Genomic DNA, 23,191 nt, shown 5'->3' on the forward strand with positions numbered 1-23,191 from the left:
GTGTGTCGATAATCTACCGAATAATACCAGAGTAATTAGCGCGTTATTCTCATGGTCAGAGGGAGAATACCTTCCATTCATATTTTTACTCTTGTTATGGGAAAAATGTCTCGATGCTGAACGGCTAAAGCTAAAAAGGAATATAAAGGGTGGCTCCTATTTTCCTCAACATTTCCACCACTTTATTATCATATTATTATTATTATTATTATTATCATTATTATTGCTATTATATACTGTGTAAGCGTGTGTAAATGGGATTATAGAAAAACACATATTTATTTTTAGAAAAAATCGTCTCTTCTTTCTTTAATAAAACCTAAATTATAGTCCGCCGGTGACGAGACCTTTTCAATTATACAACATTCGGCTTTTCTCCTAACATATACGTACATATTTATATATATATATATATATATCCATGTTTTCTCAACACACATCGGGACCCAAAAATACTAACACTATTCTTTTGTTTTCATTATAAAATCTCTCTCTCTCTCCTTCTCTTTCTATATATATATATATATATATATATATATGTACACACAAGTGTCGTTTAAAGCACGCGTTGGCTCAAATTTCCAAATTCACTTCATTTCATAGGTATCATCGATTTGCTCACAATTAACGATCCTTGTTAAAAGACGGATATTTGGCTTCTGTGAGTATCCATAAGATCGTCGTCCAAAGTAAGCAGCACCATGAAGGAGAAGAACATGGCGAATGCAGAGAGAAAGTGCCAAACGTCATGGTTATCGAAGAAATTCATCAGCAAGTGCTGGCAAGGCTTATTCTTTAAGCGCGACAGTGCCGGAGTGACGTTCCACGAAACGGAATTATTTATGAAAAAGTGAAGTGCAAAACCCCACAATACGAAAGATATTAAAATATATATCAACGGAGTAAGTAGAATACGCTCGTCACAAATTATCTAAAAAAGAAGAAGAAAATTATACAAGATTGTTAATAAAGGATATAGCAAGCTTATAGCATCGCAACGCACGGTACAATTGCTACGCAATTTGTAGCGCGCGGTGTGTGTGTGTGTGTGTGCAAAGAGGGGCAAAAAATATATTTACCTACCTTCATCATAATGTAAAAGAATGTGTAGAGGATTAAATTGCCGATTAGTATCCCTAAGAGATATTGAGGGAAGCTCTGTTTGTAATCAATGCAGCCAAAGATAGCCAATCCAAAGTTGCTCAGATAAACGATCACCAGCAGTACGAATCGGCTGCAATAAATGGGACGTAGTAGATTCGCAATACCGGCGCTTCTATCGTATCTCAATGTCTGAAATCTCACAGGAAGCGTCCATTGTATTGGTCGGTTGTAATTAAAATTAAGATTAAGAGAAGCATTCGTTAAAGCTAACGTGTTATTACCGTCGTGATCGTGAGGATGAGACGTCGGTTGAATTTGATCTGACCCATGTAATAAATTTTTACGATCAGCAATAAACAGACCAGCAGATATATCACAGCGAACACGATTCTGTAATTTTTCGAGTCTTGGAACACTCCTATTAAGCTCAATAGTATAATAACGGCTAGGACGCCGAAGGTGACCGGTGCTCGCGCATTAATGTCGGGATGTCGAGTCTGATAAATCTTCACCATGCACAATACTGATATTATATACATAAAGCTCGTATCTGAAATGAGCCAGGTATCAATGGATAGTCAACGCGCGCGCGACCATGCCAGATGAACGCGTTAAATTTCAGCTCGTTAAAGGGGCTTACCAAATTGAAAATTGTTCTGATTCGGACAAACGTGATATGTTGCGGACAGAAGGCCCTCCATCATCAAGGCAAATCCCATCGCGTAAAATAATCCGTAGTGCTGAGGAACGCCATAGCATTTGTTCCTTTCCATTTCCTCGACGTTCGTCTCTCTCATGTACGTTAAAAATATAAAGAGCAGACCAAGCAGAACGTAACCGAAATTTGAGAAAATATGATTGAAATCGGAAAAATAATACTTTGAAATCGTGATCGGATGAGAGCATAGGAAATTGTAGTAGCAAAGATCTTGATTGCCAGTGACATGAAGAACGCGTTGATTGGTCCACACCAATTGAACGGCGGGTAGAGTGTAAAATATAGCCACTGTTATCAGATAGTACAGGTATAAGCGAGATTTGTGCCTGAGAATTTTCGGCTCCTTGTGAGCCAGATCCGAGACCGAGAGCACTAGCTTCATACGTCTGACGTGTTTATCCGAGGTGACGTCGTTCATAATATCTACGTCATCCTCGTCCAAGGAGGAGTCGTCCACTGCTCCCTAAAAATTAGTTACACATTTTGTCTTCAATCATGGCACATCCATAATGAAATCTTACACTTCGATGCAATAAATAACGAACCCCTTTCACGGTCGCCGGTCCGGGTAACGCATCCTCGGTATAACGAATTTCATTATTCAGAATTTCGTTAGCCACCGTCTCTCTACTTTTCTTAACTTTCGCAACTATAGCACTTATCATATACGAGATGCAGAATCCCATAACAATTGTTAACGCTATTGAACACGCAATGATATAATCCTTGCGCGCAATGTTAGAAGATACAGTGACCCTGACATTTTTAAATCTATTGGCTTTCATACTGGAATACCCAACGCAGTCGGTGTCGTCCCCTTTCACGACAAGCACTATAAAGAAGCCCGATGAGAAAGCTTCCCTCTGCAAACGGTTATCTGTGCATTACGTATCTTTCTGTCGACCAGTCCAAGAACGGAGGCGCATACTTACTGCTACAGTTATACCTCCTAATTTGCTCACAGTTTCCCAATAGCCAACAAATTGTACATTTCTCTCCAAATCGAATACTGGACACTGAGAAATAAAAAGACAAGCCTCAGTCTTTGAAATAACATCTTACTGCAAATAAACATTTTCGTTGATCAATAGCGATATCTCACGGAAGCTTCTTGTATCGAGACGGTCATGCAGGTGTCATTGTCGGACGAAACCTCGATAACTACGGAGGAGCTCCTTGTGTCATTGGCAAAATTATATCCAAAATATGTAGGATCTGCGGGTGAAATTACTGCCGACCGTTCCTCTCCAGACCTAAAATGTTTGTTTCGCGAAAATTAATAATAGGCTTCTACTTTTTAAATCTATCAAATAACATACTTCATGTAAAAATGCGCCTCCTTTACCACGGTAAGCTGAAAATTAACATAAATATCACTAGCCGTCGATATACTGATGAATACAAATTCCTTCTGCTCTCCAATGGAAGAATGATAATATTTTGTCGAGCACAACAAGCGGCTAGTTCTGTTATAGCTACTAGTGAAATTTTTATTCTCAATGATGAAAGGTAATTGCCATGACAGTGTCCCTTGCCTCTGTCTAGCAACTACGATCAATGGAGAATTGTGTGTCGCATTGCTTTCGACACATATCCTAGCAGTCTCTATGTCTGTGTCCTATAAACCAATTACTTTCAATGACTAAGCTTTTCGATTATTAAAAAAAAAAAAAAATTGAAATACTTACATTATGGTAAATAAATACGTATTCAAGACTTGAATTAACATTATGATTGTAGGTTTGCGAATAATTAGCATTTATCACATTGGGATACAGAGAAACCGATGAAGAGATCCCTACTCGTATGAAGCAGTAAAACAGCAGCATGAAAGATAAGTTTCCCATTATTTGCATCGTAGCTAATATATTGTCTTATGCCTAATAAATATGCACAGCCTGTTGCACTCTGTGATGGAACGACTTAAACTTTTGATTGCTCTGTCTATTAATCCCCTGGTAATAGCCGAGTTGACTCTATTGTTCTGCTCGTCCTGTCAAACTAAAAGAATAAATATGCATGATTAAGAATACAATTCAAAACTAACCTTTCTTTCCTATCAGTCTCTCATCATTCTCATCTTAGAGTAACCAAACTATTACTTTCTTAAGATTTCAGTTTCAAATGCATAGAAATTTAAGCGACGGGGAGAAAATAACTAAAACTCTACATTATTTTGCATGTATATTGTAACGAGAAAAATTTATAAAACTTTAATAACTTAAAAAAAAAAAGTTGAACTTCTGAAAATTGAGGCACTTGCATAAAAATTTATTAGGAAAGTTGAAAATGAAAACTCTATTTCAACTTGAAACTATTAACAACAACAAAAGATACATTTGTGCTGATAAATATAATTACCAGCTGCAGAAACGAGAAGAGATGATCAAAAATACCACCATGTCAGTTGGTCGTTGTTTTTAAATTATACAATTTTTTGCTTAGAAACCGTAACGACTTCTACAAAATTATCAAAAAATCTGTAAATATTTGTAAGAAAGTAACAAATAAAATTGACCAAGCACCAGGCGCTCTCTCCTCCCGTGGTGCACACCGTGCTTAATATTTTTATATAAAATGACCATTTATACTTTGCCGTTTACCAGCTATATGTAGATACCGACCGACTGTCCAGACACGGAGTATGTACATACATCACCTACACCTACTACCTATATACACTCCGGCACATTTCACACTTCACAAACTAGTGTGTCAAGTGGCGATGCCGCAATATAATATATATTACATGTACATATCATGTCTATTGGTGATTTAACAATTTCATTGATTAAAGAGATAGGTGTATTATCTATTATTTCTCCAAAAAATAAAATTACTCTACTAATTTAAAGCACAATAAAACGAATAACTTTGCTCCCCCCTCAAAAAAAGTTCATATTCCCAATATTTTCTCAAATTTTCTTGAATGTAACTTTTTGCAGGACCTAAATTCCCTTATAATAATTAATTGACTCATTAGTAAATGTTTGAAATATATTCTCATGCATTTCGTCTTACTGCTCCCCTGACTTTTTTCAATTTTTTATATTATATTAGATTGTTCTCTTCTACAATTTAAAACTTGAATGATTTGTTTGGGTGTCATGAAATCAGTCCTGACTACTTGTTCATCTTTTTTTTTGTTTTTTTATTATATCGTACTTCCATAACATGGTTGACGAACGCTTATCCGTTTATTCCATGAAGATACAGTGGTATTAAAAGAATCACGCAAACGTCCCCAAAACTTTTTGTATTCCATCTCTGGGTTGTTTTTCCCAAAATCAAAATCTGCAACCTCAACAGTAAATCTTGCTCTACTTTGTAAATAGAAAGCAATACCAAAAACAACAAGTACCACTGCAATCAGTGTACAAGAAACTGGAATAATGATAACTGATAGTTGAGATTTAGGTGTAACTAAAACATAAAAAAGTAGTTGTATGACTTAATTTTTTAAACTACTTCAAAAAATGTTAGTTTCACTAGTTTAACACATCTAGAAACTAGTTCCATTAATTAAAACAATTTTATACAGGCCAATCTATACCAAAATGTGAGGATTTCAGAGTTTCTTACTTTCTCGCCCCAATTCCGTTTCAATTACAATTTCGGCATGGCAAAAAAGCTCTACACAAAATTCTGGAAAATAAGTAATCTAATTTCAAACAACTGTAATTCGATTAACCAGATAAATTATAAATCTAACGAATAATACATATAAATATATTGATAATAAAGAATACAAATTACAGGATTATACCAATGATACGCGATACAAAATAATCATATTCGTCATTTTTACCTTTAATTCCCCCAAGGTTCTATAGTTCGAAGAGTGACTGTCTTCGACTTTTTAGACTATATATACACTGGACTCTTCTTAAAAATGCAAAATAATAAAGCGTAAAAATAAGAAACTGCGAAATATGTACATTTTGACATAGAGATGCCATCATTAACACAACAAAGCATACCTTTATAAATGTTTATTGTCAGTGGATAAATTTGTGTGCTAACATCGTTAGCTAATATAACTAAAATTGTATATACACTTGGTTCAAGGAAATAATGACTAATGGAAAAATTATTGTAGTCAAACTTCACGACTTCTCCGCATGTTTCATTTCCTGTACTATTATATATGCCTCTATGAAATTGCAAGCATCTTTTGAAAGGGGTTGATCCTTTAAAAGAAACATTTAGAGAAAGCATATTCCATGGCTGAATCCAGTTGGTTCCATCAACTGTAATGTTTGTGATTGGTGCTAAAATATAACAAATAAGTGTCAAAAACTTAATTAAAATATTTAACACAAAAGTATTTAACAGATTTTGTAACTCTTAAAAGTCCTCTACACGCGAGCGACTTATAAATCAGCAGAAGACAGGTAACATTGAAAATTATATTGTCATACAAACCTCGAACTAAAATCTGTCGTGTAAAAAATCCATATGATTTTTTAGGATCAGTCGAAATAATCAACGAATTCGGGCAAAAATGCGGAAAAGCGAACCTTTTAGCGTTTGGAAATACTTCTTCAGTACTAACGACATCTTCTGCTACAGCATCATCCCTAATTAATAAAGGCTTCAATGTTGTTAAATTAGCTAAGCTTAAACTTTCGTCGTCACTAGCATTTACGGGGTTTGACACATTTAGCAGCAGCGTTGATTCAGAAGTATTTTTTATATGATTATATGACGCAATAACTAAGGCATTCAGTTCATGGGATGCCCCGGGCTTTGAAACGTTATATACAAAAGTTAAATCATTTGTTTTGCCATAATATTTGCAATCAATAAACCAAAATACTGACAATGATGTTGCTTTATTCTTAATGTATTCGTAATCTCCCTCTCTTATATTTACTGCTATTTTTACAGGAGAAGTAGATAAAACAAATTTACCATTGATGGTTTTATTATATTGTATCACATTAAGATAACCATTCACTTCATCTGAAATTTAATAATATTGGATTTATATTTATAAAAGGTAGGCAATGGGCATTTATGCAACTTACTTGTTATATTAAAATTTGTGCTTTTTGAACTGAATTTCTGCTGACCAAACTCATATTCAAAAGCAGTAACAGTGGCTTTGTAAGAACCAGCAGTATTATTCACATGTGAATAGCTTAATGTCCAGGATGATGTATTATTGGTTATATACCCAGTCTGAAATGCAGGAATAAATTTAAGTCTTTCTTGTAGACAGCAAAATAGCTGTCTGAGCATGGTAAATTCAATTCCTTAATATACAGAATGGGCACATTTAAAACTTTAAAAATGTTTTTCTCACAAACAGAATTTTTCAACATTACTGCAGCTCTTTAGGTTTGCTGCATACCAATGCGACAACATGCAATTAAGAATGTGCAGTGATGCATATGCATATTATAATTATTATCTAACGGTAAATTTTGAGATAACTTTTTTGATTTACTTATACAATTATACATTTCAATTTACTGTCTTTATGTTGATATGCAGCAGGTTTAAGATGACATTAAGCTGGATATTTGTATACTGTGTAAAAAAGCACTTGATAAATTTGCAAATGATTGATGAGACAGTAGCTTTCTGGCGAGGCAGACATCAGAAACTTATTAGGTGAACATTTAAAGAAAAAAATATAAAATTTTCAGAACTAGTCTGTAATGGAAAATTATTTCAAGGTTAAAAGTATACTTCAATTCTAGGTTTCCAAAAATTAGTCATTTTCAAAGCTATCTCCCTCTTTCTCTCTCTCTAATTAAGATTTCTTATTGTTACAACAATTCATTGATTAATGTTATTACCTTGAGGGGAACCTTAATTCAAAGAACTTTCAATCCTTAATAACGAGTTTTCAATTATTAACCATACTTTACAATTTAATTCTTAACCCTTTAAGTACATGCTAGTACTAATTTGCAATAGCTATATGTCGATATATCCATATCTTTTTCATGCACAAGCAAACCCATTATTATTAAAGTATTTTTTCAATAAATAATAATATTTCAATGCATACTTAATTGTGCCCATTGGATTCGTTAGAAAATTTCATCAATATTCAATATGATTGTTAGTAAAAATTGGTTCACTGCTTGAACAATCAGCTGTACTCAGGTAACTCGAATGCTTAATAATCACAGAACATATTGCTTGAAATACACCAATATTGACAAACACTTCCCTAAGAATTGGAATGCCTGAATGAACACAATCATTGGTTACCCTCAACAGATGCAGCAGCTTTTTATCTGCTATCAAAATATGCATTACAAGAGATATGTTTAAAGTGACTAACCAATAATATTGAGTTTATTGGTAGCAGCTACATAGATGCTACATCTGACCAATGTAACAATTATTAACTACTGAAAATTGCAAAATTTATTTTTGGTATATTCTCTTAACAATGTTAAACTATTCTTTTGTATATAAAGTTTACAGGTTAGGAGGAATAAACCTATTCCTTAAATTTATAAAACTTAAATCATACTTACTTCGTACTGGTTATAGTTAATTGTATTATCGTTCCATTTATATTTAAATGTACCCGATGGTCTTTGTCCATTATACTTATACAATTCTGCTTTAAACGTTATTTTAGCACCAAGCATTGCTGGACCATCATTAGACAGAATCACAATTCCTTCATCAGCTGATATTCCTATAACTATTGCAATTCCAAATATAATACACATGTGTTTATCAATATTTTTTTGTTCATGCATAAAATGACATATCAAACATGTGACTAAAATTACGTAAAGTATTAAATTGAAAAATTTTTTTATTATATGGAATATACCTCCTATAATAAAATAGTACAGATATAGAATACCCATGGCTACACTGTAAAAGTTACATTTATGTAAACTTAAATGTATATATACTACATATATATTTCCACGGTTTCAATTAAAAATAATAAATAATTTAATTGGCTTAAATACTCCCATTGCTTTTTGTCACTTTTTGTAACGCACAACATAGGGGAGCCTGGTTACTTTCCCAGGGCCAATGCCAAGATGTGTTCCATGATTAACTACTTCACGTACAGTACGTATGCAACTCCATTCCAAAATCAGATGATATGTAATTACTGTACCCCTTTCTCTTGAGCGTATACATGCAGTAACATTAATATAGCATCTGCCCGAATACACTTTACAATTACGATCAAACACGAAAGCTAATTAATTTTCTGTAATGTCCATCCTGACAGAGTTTCTGACTCCTGAAAATATGTATGTATGTATGCATGTCATACATGCATACATATACATATATAACCGCATAAGGTCTGTTCTCGTTGCTTACACTTTTTGCACTTTTTAGGATGTCAACTTATACATACAATGGACAAAGACAGAAATACGGAAAGTGTAGAAAGTGTTAAAAGTGTAGGCCAACGAGAACAGACCTATAGTCACAGTCACGTTGGTAGAAAGACACAAATTCCCTGGATCAATCTGGCAGCTCTACTGCTGGGGAAGTAGTGGGAAATAAACTGTTGATCGATTTTCACATTTTTTATCGCTTTTATTTAAAGATATGGATCCCGCAGTGTTTCCTGAAGAAATTTGGATTAAAATATTATTGTACTGCGATGTACCTGATATTATTGCTTTTGGTAGCACTTGTAAATATCTTCGAAGAACGTCAGATGCAGATTATCTGTGGTAAGTTTAATGTTGTTTGATATCACTTTATTCAGAATTCACCTCTCATATTTATCAATATAAGAATAATTTTCAAAGACATCTTTATTAAAATCTTTTGTTAAAATTAAATTGTAATTTTTTCATTGAGTTTACTGGATTTCTTATACTACTCTAATCTTTCACCCCTTTTGTAGGAAGATAAAATGGCTACATTTGATTTCTAAGGTACAATTTAGATTTCCTGACATAAAGTGTTTGCAGCTACTAAGTGTCAGTTTTAAAGCAATGTGCTATAGATTGCATATGGTAATAACATTAGGAGATAATGCTCCTTTTCCACAATGTTGTCACTGCAGTGGTTATACCTGTCAGCGAAATTGTGTCGAGGGATCCAGTGCTAAAGTAGTTATTGAAATAGGAAATAAATATACTTGGATAATTACTCCTCATTTTGGATTAAGAAGGCACTTTTCTATGTTTGGTATTCCAAGGTACAAAGACAAGACACACATAGATCTAGTACAAAATACTCCTAGTAGCAGTAATATACCAGTGAAGGCAGAAAGAACACTGGCTAAAATATTAAAATCTTTAAAGCTATCAGAATTGACAACAACAAAAATTCCAAGGCCTAGCGGACCATTCTGTGTATTTTGCAATCCTATGAAATTATATAGAGAAAAGAAAAGGTTAATCGAATATGAGATTGATCCAACATCTTACACAAGACTTAATCCTGTTTATCAAAAACTTGTTAATGGTTATTGTACTGATACACGTAAAGTTCTTGGAATTCCAACTGTTGATATAATTAGTCCAGCAGAGGCATTATTAAGCGACGGGACATTTCCAGTTCTTAAAAAATTTGTCGACCATTTATTTCATCAGATGAATTTAACTGCGACTTTAAGAAAACCAAATGCAGTTCTTATGCTGTCCGAACCATTAGCAATGCATCCTGTGTTAAGAAAACACTTATTGCATTATTTGTTTCAAGAAGTTAAAGTAGCAAGGTGAATAATGTTTGCATTTAAATTCACTGATATTGATTGCTTTTTATAATTGATACATAATATTCAATTCACTTTTAGAGTTTGCCTAGTCCCAAAACCATTGGCAGCATGTGCTATGCTCGATATCGAGACCTGTGTGGTTATCGATAGTGGTGCCCTTAGTACAACTGTAGCAGTGGTAATTGGTAGTCGAGTAATACCAAATCGATGGAAGTTATTGCCTGTTGGTGGTTGGCATGTAGCATATCATTTAAAACAGGCCATTAAAGAATATAATCAAATTCCAATTTCCTATCTGGATACTCTAGCTGTTAAGGAAAGGTGCAGATTAAGCTATAATAATAATGAAAATAAGGCAGAACATCAAAAGTCTAGAGAACACATTCATTTTCGTGTTGATAGTTATGCAGATTACAAACAGTTCTGGGTTAGTAAATGTCAGACGTTTGAACAAAGTGTGAAATAAGCTTGCGCAGATAAATAACCTAATGTAACAAATATTTTTAGTTAATTCCATTGCTTTTTTAGAAAGTCTCTTTGGGATCCGAAGTATACATAGCACCAGAATTGATGTATACCAGCCTGCGTTTACCAGAAGTAATAAAAGATGTTACGTTAGGCTTACCAAAAGAGATCACTCAAGATTGCCTCTCTCATATCTTACTTACTGGAGGAAATACCGATCTATCAGGTTTTGAATTAAGATTAACCAAAGATTTGAAAGAGCTACTACCAGAGTATAGTAAAATCTTAGATGTGAAAAGCTGCCCTGGTACACACAGTTGGAACGTTGCAATGGGAACTACATATGTGCCTTTAGCTATGCATCCTGGTAAATATATAGTCTTTTCTTGGTTTATATTTCATTGTAAAAAACTTTTAATTGTATTGAAATGTTACTTCAGATAAAACCCCTCCAGAATATATAGAAGGCAATCCATTTTGGTTATCAAGGGAGGAATATGTATTGTTTGGATGCGAATCACTAGAACTATAATATATTACAATGATTAATGTCTAATCGGTATGAAGAAGACAGAGTTTGGTACATGCAGGCCCTGCAATTGTTTCTCATACAAAGGGCAATTTCACATTACAATGTATCGTAGGAGTTTCTTTAGGCTCAGTATTGTTAAAATTTTAATTCCCTCATAAAAAAATATTTAAGCTGATTCGAATTTGAAAGTTTTCTCGTTTATGTAATTTCTAGGCGCGCGACAATTATGGATTTAAGTAAAAATTGAAAATTTCAGAATGGCGCATCCCATTTGGTTGCCTCAATGTGATAAAATGGGCAGATCTTCTCCATACTCAATATGCAGAAAATTTTGAGATTACTGATTGGAAATTTGAAGTAGAGACAGTGAATCTGATTTAATGGTTGTCAAAAAATTCAGTCTCCTTCCCTTTATATACTAAGTATGAAGAAATATGAATAATTTTAATATTTTGAGACTGTCATATTGGGTCTTGCGAATTTTCAGGGTCTCAAGTTTGACTCTTCAGATCTGCAATAACTGTAGAAGCTCGGGAAGCCGGATTAATACGGAATTATCTCCATTCCTACGGAGGCTATTGAATCTTGAAATTGTTACTGGTACAGTGTATTTGCCATTGATCGTGAAAATGTTAATGAAAAGAAATGTAGAAGATAGAATTCTAAGCACTTTGGTATATAGATCAACCTCTGGTATTGAATTTTGAATGATATCGTAATTTCGAAACTATAGGTGATAAATACAGCTATATCGAGGATGAGTAATATAAAAATCTTATAAACCCTGGCGGATTAGATAATGTGGTATATATATATATATATATATATATATATATATATATATATATATAGGTATAAATACCGTATTTATCCTTAGAAATGTGAGAAAGTTATCGATGCGGCCCCCGCGGTGTCACAAGCTTCGATTAAGTTAATCAAGGCTTCCTAGACACGGGGCTTAAGTTTATTTATTTGATATTTCGACAGTGACGAGATAAAGTATTTGCACGGTGTTTATTTAAAAAATTTTCAATCTCTAATATATACGTATTACGAGGGTTAATATTGGTAAAACTACAGTATTTCATAGATACAGGCAGTATTTATCTACTAAAATACCACCATGTTGAAATGTGTTTTTGAAGGCTGCATTCATTTAGGATGACGTTAGAAAAAGCAACGCGTATTGCACATGTAAGGGTAAAGAAACAAACAAAATTAATGTAAACGACGTGGTGGACGCAGGCAAGATTAATCCCTTACGGTCGGGAGCGGTAGACATATCGACCAGTAGTAAAGGTAGTGACTTGACAGACGACCTTCATTATGCATACGCAGTGAAATTTCACAAACAAGAGGGAGAGAGAGAGAGAGAATGAGAGAGAGAGAGACTATTTCAATGGAAAGAAATTTCCCGTCCTTCAAGGGTTAATCCAAGGCATGCGAAAACGTAAGCATAGCTGCATTGATCGTGTAGTTGTGAAGAAAAAGTATGATGTATATATTTTCCATCCAGTGGGTAGCGATAAGTGGGTTACCATGTGTATTTTCGTAAACAGCTTGAATTAAGTTCACGTTGTGCCCGTTACATCGCTTACTTTGATTCGTGTGACTGTGCATAAACGTACATGTAAGGCACGTGAAAACGGAAGCGTAAAAACGCATTGTTTTGTTAGTATGGTGTAAGAGTGGAAAATTGAATCGTTCTATTCATGCTTTAGTGTGGTATATGGATTTTGCTCTAGACAGTAGAGAGAGAGAGAGAGAGAGAGAGAGAGAGGGGGGGGGGGAGTGGATTTAGCTGATACGTTAACGAATCAATTTTCCACGATATAGTAGACCGTTTACACATTCATGTTTACATGTACCTTAATTGATTTATACTAACGTTACGTTCACTGCGTCGCTTCCTTCGATGTAGCCTTCATCCTTGTTTTGTATAGCGCATTGTACTACATAATAACTGCGAAAGTATCGATCATCCTATCTTTGGTTAATCCTCGATAATTGATAAAAATGTAATGATAGTCGCAACACTGTCAAGTATACAAAATAAGCGAACGTAAATAAGATTTACATTATAAGTATAATGTTCGCATAAAGGCCAATTCACATGTCAACGGACGGTGAGGTTTGGTCTGTTGTTGACATATGTATGGTATGAGTTGGTCGTAATTCGAGAAAAAAGAAAACAAAAAAAAATTCAAGAAAAGAAAACGAAAAAACAAACAAATCATTCGTTTTTTAATTTGGTAGATTTCTATTGTACCAAATTTGTGCTGATTACTGTTTGGAAGAGATCAGCGCACACACTCGATATGTAGATAGCGTTAAATATCAAATAATTGTGAAATACTGAAATGTTTTTAAAATGAAAGTTTAATCATTTTGTTTGTTTAAATGTGATTGATTTTTACGCAACCTTGAAATTTGCGGGAGTTTTAATGGTCACGCTTCTGAAAATGATGTATCAATGAGATTTTTTTATTACATTGTTAACATGTTTCTGAAAAATATAGACTAACTTAACGGAAAAAGTTGTAAATGAAATCTTTTAGCATCGTTTTTAAAGAAAGTATAAATTTCGCTATTTTCTTCCATTTTGTTGCGTTAAAATGCATATGCCAAACAATTATTTCATCCCAATTGTTAGAAAATATTCTTGATAATTTAATAAAGCAAATTTTGTCTTATCTTTAATTTCAGCCAGCCGTTTACGAAGAATTTCCATTTGTAAATGTAAATATGATATGAGCGATTAATGCTGCCCGAAATTAGTCGAGCAGCCAAGCTCAGCCATTAGAGAGCTGCAGCCACGCAATATCATGACCTAGAAATTTTCGAAAAAATCATTGGAAAACATGAATGTTTTAACCCGATGGGCACGAACTTGAGAGAAGCCAAGTTTTGGAAAATTCTCAATCGAGGAGTAAAGTATTACAGAGAGAGAGAGAGAGAGAGAGAGAGAGTAAAGAGTTCGACTGCTGCGCATGCAGCATTGTTTGTCGCTCACCTACACTTTCAAGTCCATGTATCTTGTATACGCTTAAGTGAAATTACAAATCAGTGTAGAATTATGCGAAGCTTTTGAGTTTGACCATATACAAGAGTATGAAAAACATAAGAAATGGGCATATACTATTTGCAAAAAATTTAAGGTACCATTCGTATGTCCTTCGGCATGTTTCTCAAGTTCAAATTAGTACAGCCATCCAATAGTTTTTTAAAAATACTTTTCTCTCAAGGTACCTTGGACATTTTTGTTGAAAATGCATCATTTTAGAAATGCACACAACTTTTTCGACACTGCGCGTATATATATATATATATATATATAGAGTTGAGAAGTAAAGAGAGCTTCTTATAGAGTAGTGTGACTTGACAAATATGGTAAGAAAGAAATTACGCGCATTAAGTTGAGCAAAGCTCATTGACCTCGGGACGTTACGAAAAGTAATTAGAGTTTTACCCGCGTCGAAAGACAGAAATGTCACAGGTGAAAAGGTGCAGGGATGGAAATCAATGAGAGAAAAATAATGATTCTCACGGTGGGAAACGGAAGTTTGTGGTGAAATTGAAAATTTTCCGTAATTTTCCATTATGCGTGTGCTTCGTCTTGTTTATGTTTTGGAATTTACGTAATCGATTGGCGCGTCGTCGGATAAATGGGAAACGAATGAATGGCATTCTAGAGCCATCCACTCATTCGCCAAGCTGACGAAGACTCGAGTGCGCGGGAGCGCGCCACGGCAAATACGCAATCGCTCGCGTAAACCGTGCATGCATATTTTAAACGTAATAGATGACATAGTTTCGATTTCTTTCTTTTTCCATTGTGATTTTCTGCCGATTGTTTATCCACTTTCCTATATCTGCAAAGCGTATATGATGTATATATAGATTCTATGATTAAAACTTTTTGAACCTGACAATACGAAAGCCTCCCCCCCCCTTGATCCCTAAAACTTGCCGCAAATTGGTCATAGAGTGGCGTTTCATAAAGGAAAGAGAAATGGAACAATGCGATTGCGCGTTATTAGCAAAGTTTTACGAGAGTTAATTTGGAAAAAGAATTCTCGTATGGAGAGAGAGAGAGAGAGAGGTTTTTAATTGAATTAAATTGATATATCTATAAATTATATTAAAAATTGGTCGAGACTGAATTTAGCAATGTTTAGGGCTAGATTTGTCGAGACAAGGAAGATTCAGCATTACGAAAACAATTAGCGTAATTTCAGCCATTAGCATTGTTATGCTTAACGACTGCGCCGACGACAATTTTCATCATTTTCTCGCTATCTTAGCCTGCACGACTGAAGAAAACTTATCATTATACATAGTAGTATTTCCCTCGCATACAGTTTATTTTACTATGTAATTGTTGCTGCTAATAATTATAACTTTTTTTTTGTTTTTTTTTTAATTCACCTATACGTGTTTTTTGTTCGTACAATTGAGAAAATTAATAAAATCATCTCTCCGTCTCTCTCTCTCTCTCTCTCTCTCTCCCTCTCTCGCATTTTGATCTAAATAACTATAATAATAATAAAATAGTATCTTTTGTGCAAATCCATTATATGCTATATACCTTTCACCATGTAACAAATTTTCTCAACATAGAATTTACCTCGGGGTAAAAATTCGTAAGTTTGATTGAATATTCTATGGGTCGTGTAAATTTTATGCTGCTCGATATTATCAAACGTTTCAGCAATACGAGCTCGGTCTATGTTGCACAATCGCTGTTTGGGCTATTATATTGCAAAATTGTGTAATTTCGTTTACACTCGTTGCCTGATAATGGCTTTTCGAAGGCTTCTTGCAAATATTTTAAATAACGTTGCCAGCGAGCCATCGAGAGAATAATTTATCTTACGTAAAATCTTGTGTACGTATAACGTTAAGCGGACAACGACCATAGGGGATTCACCTCGATTAATTCTTTCATACGTTTCGTTGAATAAGAATGCTCTCATTGTATTCGACAAAATTATACTCTAGCCATCTCGATGAGTTATATGCTTAAAAGATGGAATAATTGGTGGAAAAAGTAGCTTGATTAATTTAAATAACAGAAGAATAATATAGAATGACGTACAAGAGCGCAGAGGTGAAAATGTAAGAAATTAGGCGGAACAAATGGGGGGGAATGAACTTTATTTCCAAATATTTAAAATCGTCTCGTCTTCCTATGTACCTTTATATGGGCGGGCGCGATATGCGGGGCGAGACGATTATTGGCCGCGTGCAGCATTCGATTATGTCACACATGCATATATATATACATAGGCTTCGCTCGTCTCGTCTGAATCGGATACAGAGTCCAATCACGAAGCTGCTTGGCGTACGGAAGCTGCCGGTGTCAACTTTGTACCATCTCTATGTATATAATTGCGCATTCGATGACGTCTCAAGCCTTTGGAAGATACATCAACGAAAATTCGTGCGTGACAAATGTATATCGGTATGCAATCATGCATGCGTTTACTCGCTTAACTCGATCTCTTCGAGACAATTAAAATTCACTGTGCTCGCGCGCGCGCTACTGCTCGACTTTCTTCCAAAAAAGTTTGCTTAACCGTGCGACATGCGACATAGCAATTTTAGCCGGTCTCTTTCACAAACCTATAACCATTCGCGTAAATGTTTAATGAACGAGCTGCTAGAATTGCGCGGGAGCGCGAGAACGCGGCAGGTAAATCACCCCGTGTGCGGGCCGCTTGTTTCTCTCGCGGTGGGAACGGTGCTGAACGCTGCTCAACGCTGCCGAACGATGCCGAACGATGCTGAACCTTCTAAATCTCGCTCTCGACACATATTTTTTCCCACTCTCTCTCTCTCTCTCTCTCTCTCTCTCTCTCTCTCTCTTGAGATTAGGAGAGCCAAGCTCTCTTGCCCAACAATTGACCAAACAACTATTCTTGCCTCGTAAAACTCTCCATAAACGCCTATATAAATACCTGTTTGTCAGTTTCAGCTATTCATTAATTGTGGAAAATTGCAATAGTTTGTATGGTTCAACATCGATTACTGTTAACGCGTCTCTTTTATTGTGTGTACATTATTCCAATACACTACTTGGTTATTCAAACTGCAGAGTTTTGCTGCTGACTGGTTCAATTTTACACATTTTTTCTATTTATACTTGCTCCATAGATTATATACCCAACAGATATATATATATATATATATATATATTATATATATATATATATAAGAAACGATTATGCTTTGTTTGACGTTAATCTTATATTTAAACTCGTGGATTATGGAAGCATTACACGAGCTGCCATTTTTAAAAGGAAGGATTTCCTTCCGAAACCTGTTATGTAGGAAAAAAAAAAAATAAGACAAGAGAGACTATGGTGTAGGAGCAGTCCTTTGTTTCACCGTCCAATCATAATTGTAGCATTTCTCAAGTACGTGACAATGATCGATCAGCCAAAATATTCTTCCGCTTTTCCTGCATGATGGAGCGTGACTCGTGTGCAGGTCGCATGCAATAAAACGATCGCACACCTCGGACGAGAATTATGATAATCTAACCATAAATTGCCACACGCGAAAGGAAAATATGGCCGAAATTATCGTTATCGAGCAGGAAGAGCAGAATCGTTTATGGCTCAATCATCGTCAACTTATGATAATATTTCACCAATCATCTTATAAATATTCCATCACATAAATTCAACATTTTCTTATAATTATCTTCGTACGTGCTATTAACAAATATCGATAATTAGAGTTTCTTTAATTGCATGCAAGTATCTGCGATGCAATCGATCGATACAACATACAACGATAAAATTGATTATACTTGATTGTGTGCAAGAAATGATTGAGAGATCTGTGCATGCATGCGGTTGTGCTCGAAGAGAAAATGCTTGCAGGACTCTGATTAGCTTTAGCCAAAGTTTCTAGGAGGAGCCGAGTCTTCGTAAATTGGGCCTGATGTAACATGCAACGATGGATCGGTATAATTTTATACGATATTGGCAACACTTGGTTAAGTATAAATACGTAGATTATATACAGTAGAGAGGGAGAGACAGAGACGTCTTGTTTCTTCTCGCTCCAACTGCAGCTAAAAATAAAATTATTATCCATTTATAATTCACATGTTTGTACGCGTATACACGCATGATAAAGGATTAAAACTTTGTATCAAGTGAAATTATTATCTTGCACTGCAGTTTTTCAGTTTGGCCCACGACGTTACTACTCTCTCGTTTTAATTCTTCTCTATACTCGCTATCATATACCTACTATTACTTTAAAATCTCGAAGCTCTTATCGAGTACCTATATGTATAAACTCTGAAGCATCAGTTGGATGAGATATCTCGAGGAAGAACTTTTTTTCTACAGTCTTCACAGGCTTTTTTTTTCACGATGCTGTAAACACACGACGAGCTCGATCCCCACAGTCCTCACGTGGCTAATCGACGCGGGTCTGCAATATTAATGGGCAGATAATAAAGTAAAGAAGCCTATTGAAAAGCACAATATTGGCCAGTTTCTTGACGTCAGTTTGAACCTTCCAGATCGAAATTTCCATATAACACATATTAGGTCATTCTCGATAAACAAGCTCGGAAATAGATCTAGTTCAAAGCTCATGTTTTTTTTTGTCTTTTTTCTCTCACATCCAGCTTACACGCTTATACATTGCACAAACAAATTAGGAAAACCACCATGAGCCTAATTAGAAGGGTTTTAATCAGCATTAATCCATTGGGAATACAAATTTTACATGGAATCGTTATTATCAATGTTTTCTATATAGTTACACCTTTCTTTCTAATATTTACAAATATAATTCTCTCCATCTCTCTACTTATAAGAATACTTTTTGCTCTTTATAGATAATAGAGCACTATTTTTATTCCTTCTTTCCATCATCTCCACGTATCGGTGGCTTTCGTTGAAATCTTAATTTTTTAAAAAGGTATTAATATAGGTTATCTATAACATTCCTTTTAATTACAATTATTTCAATCAAATTTGAATTTTAATTATTCCAAATGTCGTTTCCCTTCAAACTTTTTTCATCTCTGTATTTCATCATTTAACTATCGTGTGTATATTTTTGATCGTATGTAGTAAGCGTAAGTAGAAGACTCCTCTTGAGCGGTACTCCTCGAGAAAAAAATTCACGAATAATCTCAATTTAATTATTTGATGCAGATGCAGATAATTTGACAGGATTTAGCATTAAATTGTACGCGCACGCACACACGCACACTCTCTCTCTCTCTCTCTCTCTCTCTCTCTCTCTCTCTCTCTCTCTCTGTGAACATTTCTTTCGGGAATTGGCCGTTTTGTGTGCACCCCCTCTTTAGTCATTTATTCAATGAGAATTGATTTCTTAAGAACGTTGTTTTAAGGCTTTTTAACTCTTACCATTTGTGCAGAAAATGCACTACAATTTTGCTCTAAAACTATACAAGTATCTTTTTGTTTGAGATATAATTCAAGGCTGCATGAAGGATAAATTTATTTAATTTAAATATAAATCACGCCTTAAATCTTATATATATATATATATATATTCCAAAGGGGATTATTTACTTGACATAAAGGCCTTTGATTTAAATATATTAAATTTGGGATTATTAAAAGTTTGATTTATTCGAGTGAAATAATTATTCCTTCCTCGATCGGTGGAGAATTAGAACCTTTCCTGCACTATTGTATATTAATTTTAAGAGTGGCCGGGCTATAATCGCTCTTCGCGTCTCTTCTCGATTTTCGAAGGCCCAAGAGGCACAAGTTCTCTTATATTTATTTCTTTTGCAATATTATTCAATGATGTCATGCTCGGTGTACCGTGGCACCTGTCACACGCCCGTCTATGCACCGTACGCGAAATCTGACAAATTATAGGGATAATCTGTCACTCTTCGTTCTCTCTCTCTCTCTCTCTCTCTCTCTCTTTAATTATCTTTTCCTTATACTTACATATACTCCTTCCTCGCGTTTTATCACCTATAACATGAATCCTGCAAAAATGAGACATTGAAAGAAATTTTGGAAAACTCTTCAACCTTACAAAAATCACCAATCACACAAAACGCCTTAAAAGATGTAGATGAGAAAATATTGATTTATTTATTAAATAAATGTGATGACAAATGTGAAAAATTAGCAAAGAATATATGTCTTATTAAGGCACGTATATCAAGAAATGTCGAAAAAGAGTATTGCAAGGAAAAATGTATTATTAAAGTTCTATTCTGACAAATATAATAATAAAAGTTTCTCTCTCGCGAATTTTCCTCTGGATATTTTGCATGTACATACATATATAAATTAAGTATGGATGATTATATTGAAAAGGCGTATTCGCTACACATATAAGGAAAAAACTCTGTTTCTCTTCTAGCAGTCAAATGTTTCGAATTGGTGAAATATCTGCATGTGTGTATACATATAGCACGCGTGTAAAATGGAGAATAATTATTATTGAGAGGTGTATAGAGAAGGTATATATAGTGACAGAGCGGTAGAAGGAAAAAATTGAGTAAAAAGTCGAGGCTTAATCGCAAGGCGCGCGCAGCGTCGAACGGCCGTAAATATATATGAGTACGTGTGATCTTGCAAATGATATATTTTTTGTTTCGGGCCAGAAAATCTCCACTGCAGCTTCGAAGACCAATACAAGGAGCGATCGAGTGCATCGCTCGTCTACGGTCATGAAACGCGCGCGAGAAGGAAAAAACTACCGAGTCCCTCCAATAATGCAAATCAAACAAGAGCTAGGGCTGTGACAAAAGCTCGGCAAAATCCATCCGTGTGTCCGAGGCTATATATGTAAAAATCACGCGAGTAATTCGTTGGAATTTCATTGAAATTCCAACAAGTTGTGACGTGGTTGCGGTGCATCCTGCATCTCGTTGATGTGCAAAAACCAGTAGAGTTTACCTTCTCGTTAACTTTATCCTCAAATCGTTTAAACGATGCTTAAAAACGTGTTAATGAATACTAAGACTGTGTATATTATTGCAGCTACTAATAATGTTAATGCGATATAAACGAACGATTAGATTTTTCTCTCCAATAATCGTGCTTTTATTAAATTAACATTTACAAATATTATTCCTTCTTCGCGCGACTACATGTATACCTATTATCTATATGCTAATTACGTGCAGAAATGTATTAGCTTTTTCCACCTACGCTTTTCTCTTGCATTTGTCAATCTGACGTTATCAATGTAATTCATCCTACGCGCGATTGCGTTATCTTATATATATATATATATATATATATAGGTATCAAAGAAACGCACGCGATCAGGCATGAAAGAAACATGGCAGAAAATTATGATTACCGAAAACTTGTTATAACCAAGTTATACTATACATATATCGTTCCATTGATAGGATAACTGTAATACAAACGACCACCGTGCACACATTCGATTGTCCGACTAGAGTAGTGCGAAGCAAATGATTCATACAAAAGACAAACGATTACTTCATGCTTACATTTGAAGAAAATATCTGTCAACACATTCATACAGAATGATCACGTTTTACAATGTATGAGAAAATCTCTTGGAGAATTATTTTACATTGAAAAATAATAATATTCTACATGGCAGAGGGTAAAAACTAAGAAAACATTTTTACAAGATGAACGATACTAAAATTATATACAAAATTTCCAACGTTATTCGAGAGTATTTTGCAAATGTCGTAAGATATCGATTTTCGTTAACAGCCTCCAGTCGAATTAATATTGAATTTCTCGAGTGCATTCCAATATATTTATATGTATATGTAAAGCTTTGAGAATAATTTGTATTCTGTAAATTGTAACTATATATAGCGTGCCTCGCGCGTGTTATACTATATACGTTTTACGTGGTGATCAATGGACTTTGAACTATTTATGAGTTGAGTTTTAATGCTAACATTGGCAATTTTAATTCGATTAACGTATGTGTGCAGCATGGTTTTAAGGAAGCTTGGACAAAAATACGTGTGTGTAATAAGGTTCGTTTACATGGGCTGGCTGAAATAACAGCGTAAGGTGTCAGGGTCACATGGACGCGCGCGCCGCTTCGAGTGTCAATAATATAAAAATATGTACATATAATAAGCAAAGAGAGTTTACGCCGTCGCGCGCGTCGATCTAATTCTCAGCTCACGCTTCACAGGGGAAGGGAGTCGAATTTTGATCCGCCCGTGTGGCGTGGCGCCAGCCGGTAGTAAGTAGTCCTGCGGCATGTATAGAGGATAAAGAAAGCCGGGGTCGTCGCGTACGGCAATTAGCGCGTTGCGCAGGCTACGCTACGCCATATTCAGGACGGAATGACATGGCCAAGGTCAGCCGCCCCTACCCTACCTACACCCTAGTATGTACATACGTATAAACCAAGAAAATTCACAACTGCCACTGCCTTTGTCCATGCTCCCCCTTCCTTCCAACTCCGCGATATCTCTCGGCGCCCACCGTGCTACGAAAACGCAACATTCTGATTCGTGTACGTCTCCCCCGCCCTATTATATATACTATATATACACCACACTTGGCATTATTTTTATTATAAAAGAGACAATGGAAATTATTCCACGCGAAACTGTGTGACTTTATTTTATAAAGCTGCTGCATATAGAGATAGTGTATAGAGATGAGATGTAAAGTTTCAAATAAGTAACTTAAAATTGGAAGAAATAGCCCGGAGGAAG

At 34.9% G+C, this 23,191-nt stretch overlaps 3 protein-coding genes across 7 annotated transcripts; 1 reads left to right on the forward strand and 2 right to left on the reverse strand.

Moving 5' to 3' along the window:
* Positions 1 to 629: 629 nt before the first annotated feature.
* LOC136784898 (SID1 transmembrane family member 1-like) lies at positions 630 to 4,715 on the reverse strand. The gene is made up of 10 exons (XM_066745832.1): positions 4,184 to 4,715; positions 3,511 to 3,823; positions 3,142 to 3,440; positions 2,925 to 3,075; positions 2,755 to 2,838; positions 2,368 to 2,685; positions 1,745 to 2,285; positions 1,386 to 1,654; positions 1,084 to 1,293; positions 630 to 931 (listed from the first exon to the last, which is right to left on the reverse strand). The coding sequence occupies exons 2-10, from the start codon at positions 3,676 to 3,678 to the stop codon at positions 638 to 640; spliced, it is 2,334 nt and encodes a 777-aa protein (XP_066601929.1). The 5' UTR covers positions 3,679 to 3,823; positions 4,184 to 4,715; the 3' UTR covers positions 630 to 637.
* Positions 4,716 to 4,949: 234 nt separating this feature from the next.
* On the reverse strand, positions 4,950 to 8,895 carry LOC136784901 (uncharacterized). 2 transcript variants are annotated; one of them, XR_010824510.1, is made up of 8 exons: positions 8,631 to 8,895; positions 8,323 to 8,495; positions 6,853 to 7,006; positions 6,248 to 6,787; positions 5,803 to 6,093; positions 5,631 to 5,707; positions 5,405 to 5,467; positions 5,190 to 5,245 (listed from the first exon to the last, which is right to left on the reverse strand). XR_010824510.1 is itself a non-coding variant. In XM_066745835.1 (6 exons), exons 1-6 carry the CDS (start codon positions 8,665 to 8,667, stop codon positions 4,977 to 4,979), a joined length of 1,464 nt encoding a protein of 487 aa, XP_066601932.1. In that variant the 5' UTR covers positions 8,668 to 8,895; the 3' UTR covers positions 4,950 to 4,976. The 2 variants fall into 2 exon arrangements, 1 of the variants encoding a protein (XP_066601932.1); XM_066745835.1 differs by lacking the exons at positions 5,405 to 5,467; positions 5,631 to 5,707 and having other exon boundaries at positions 4,950 to 5,245.
* Positions 8,896 to 9,243: 348 nt separating this feature from the next.
* Positions 9,244 to 12,341, forward strand: LOC136784899 (uncharacterized). Of its 4 annotated transcripts, none has more exons than XR_010824508.1 (6): positions 9,244 to 9,504; positions 9,681 to 10,499; positions 10,578 to 10,926; positions 11,028 to 11,331; positions 11,405 to 11,918; positions 11,984 to 12,341. XR_010824508.1 is itself a non-coding variant. In XM_066745834.1 (6 exons), exons 1-5 carry the CDS (start codon positions 9,377 to 9,379, stop codon positions 11,494 to 11,496), a joined length of 1,692 nt encoding a protein of 563 aa, XP_066601931.1. In that variant the 5' UTR covers positions 9,244 to 9,376; the 3' UTR covers positions 11,497 to 11,523; positions 11,753 to 12,341. The 4 variants fall into 4 exon arrangements, 2 of the variants coding, with proteins under 2 accessions (XP_066601931.1, XP_066601930.1); XR_010824509.1 differs by having other exon boundaries at positions 11,405 to 11,599; positions 11,753 to 12,341; XM_066745834.1 differs by having other exon boundaries at positions 11,405 to 11,523; positions 11,753 to 12,341.
* The last annotated feature ends 10,850 nt before the right edge of the window (positions 12,342 to 23,191 follow it).

This window comes from Prorops nasuta, unplaced genomic scaffold, assembly GCF_024137725.1.
Source record: "Prorops nasuta isolate Cenicafe-Biocafe unplaced genomic scaffold, Cenicafe_Pnas_1.2 PNAS00095, whole genome shotgun sequence".
NCBI classification, from domain to species: Eukaryota; Metazoa; Arthropoda; class Insecta; order Hymenoptera; family Bethylidae; genus Prorops; species Prorops nasuta.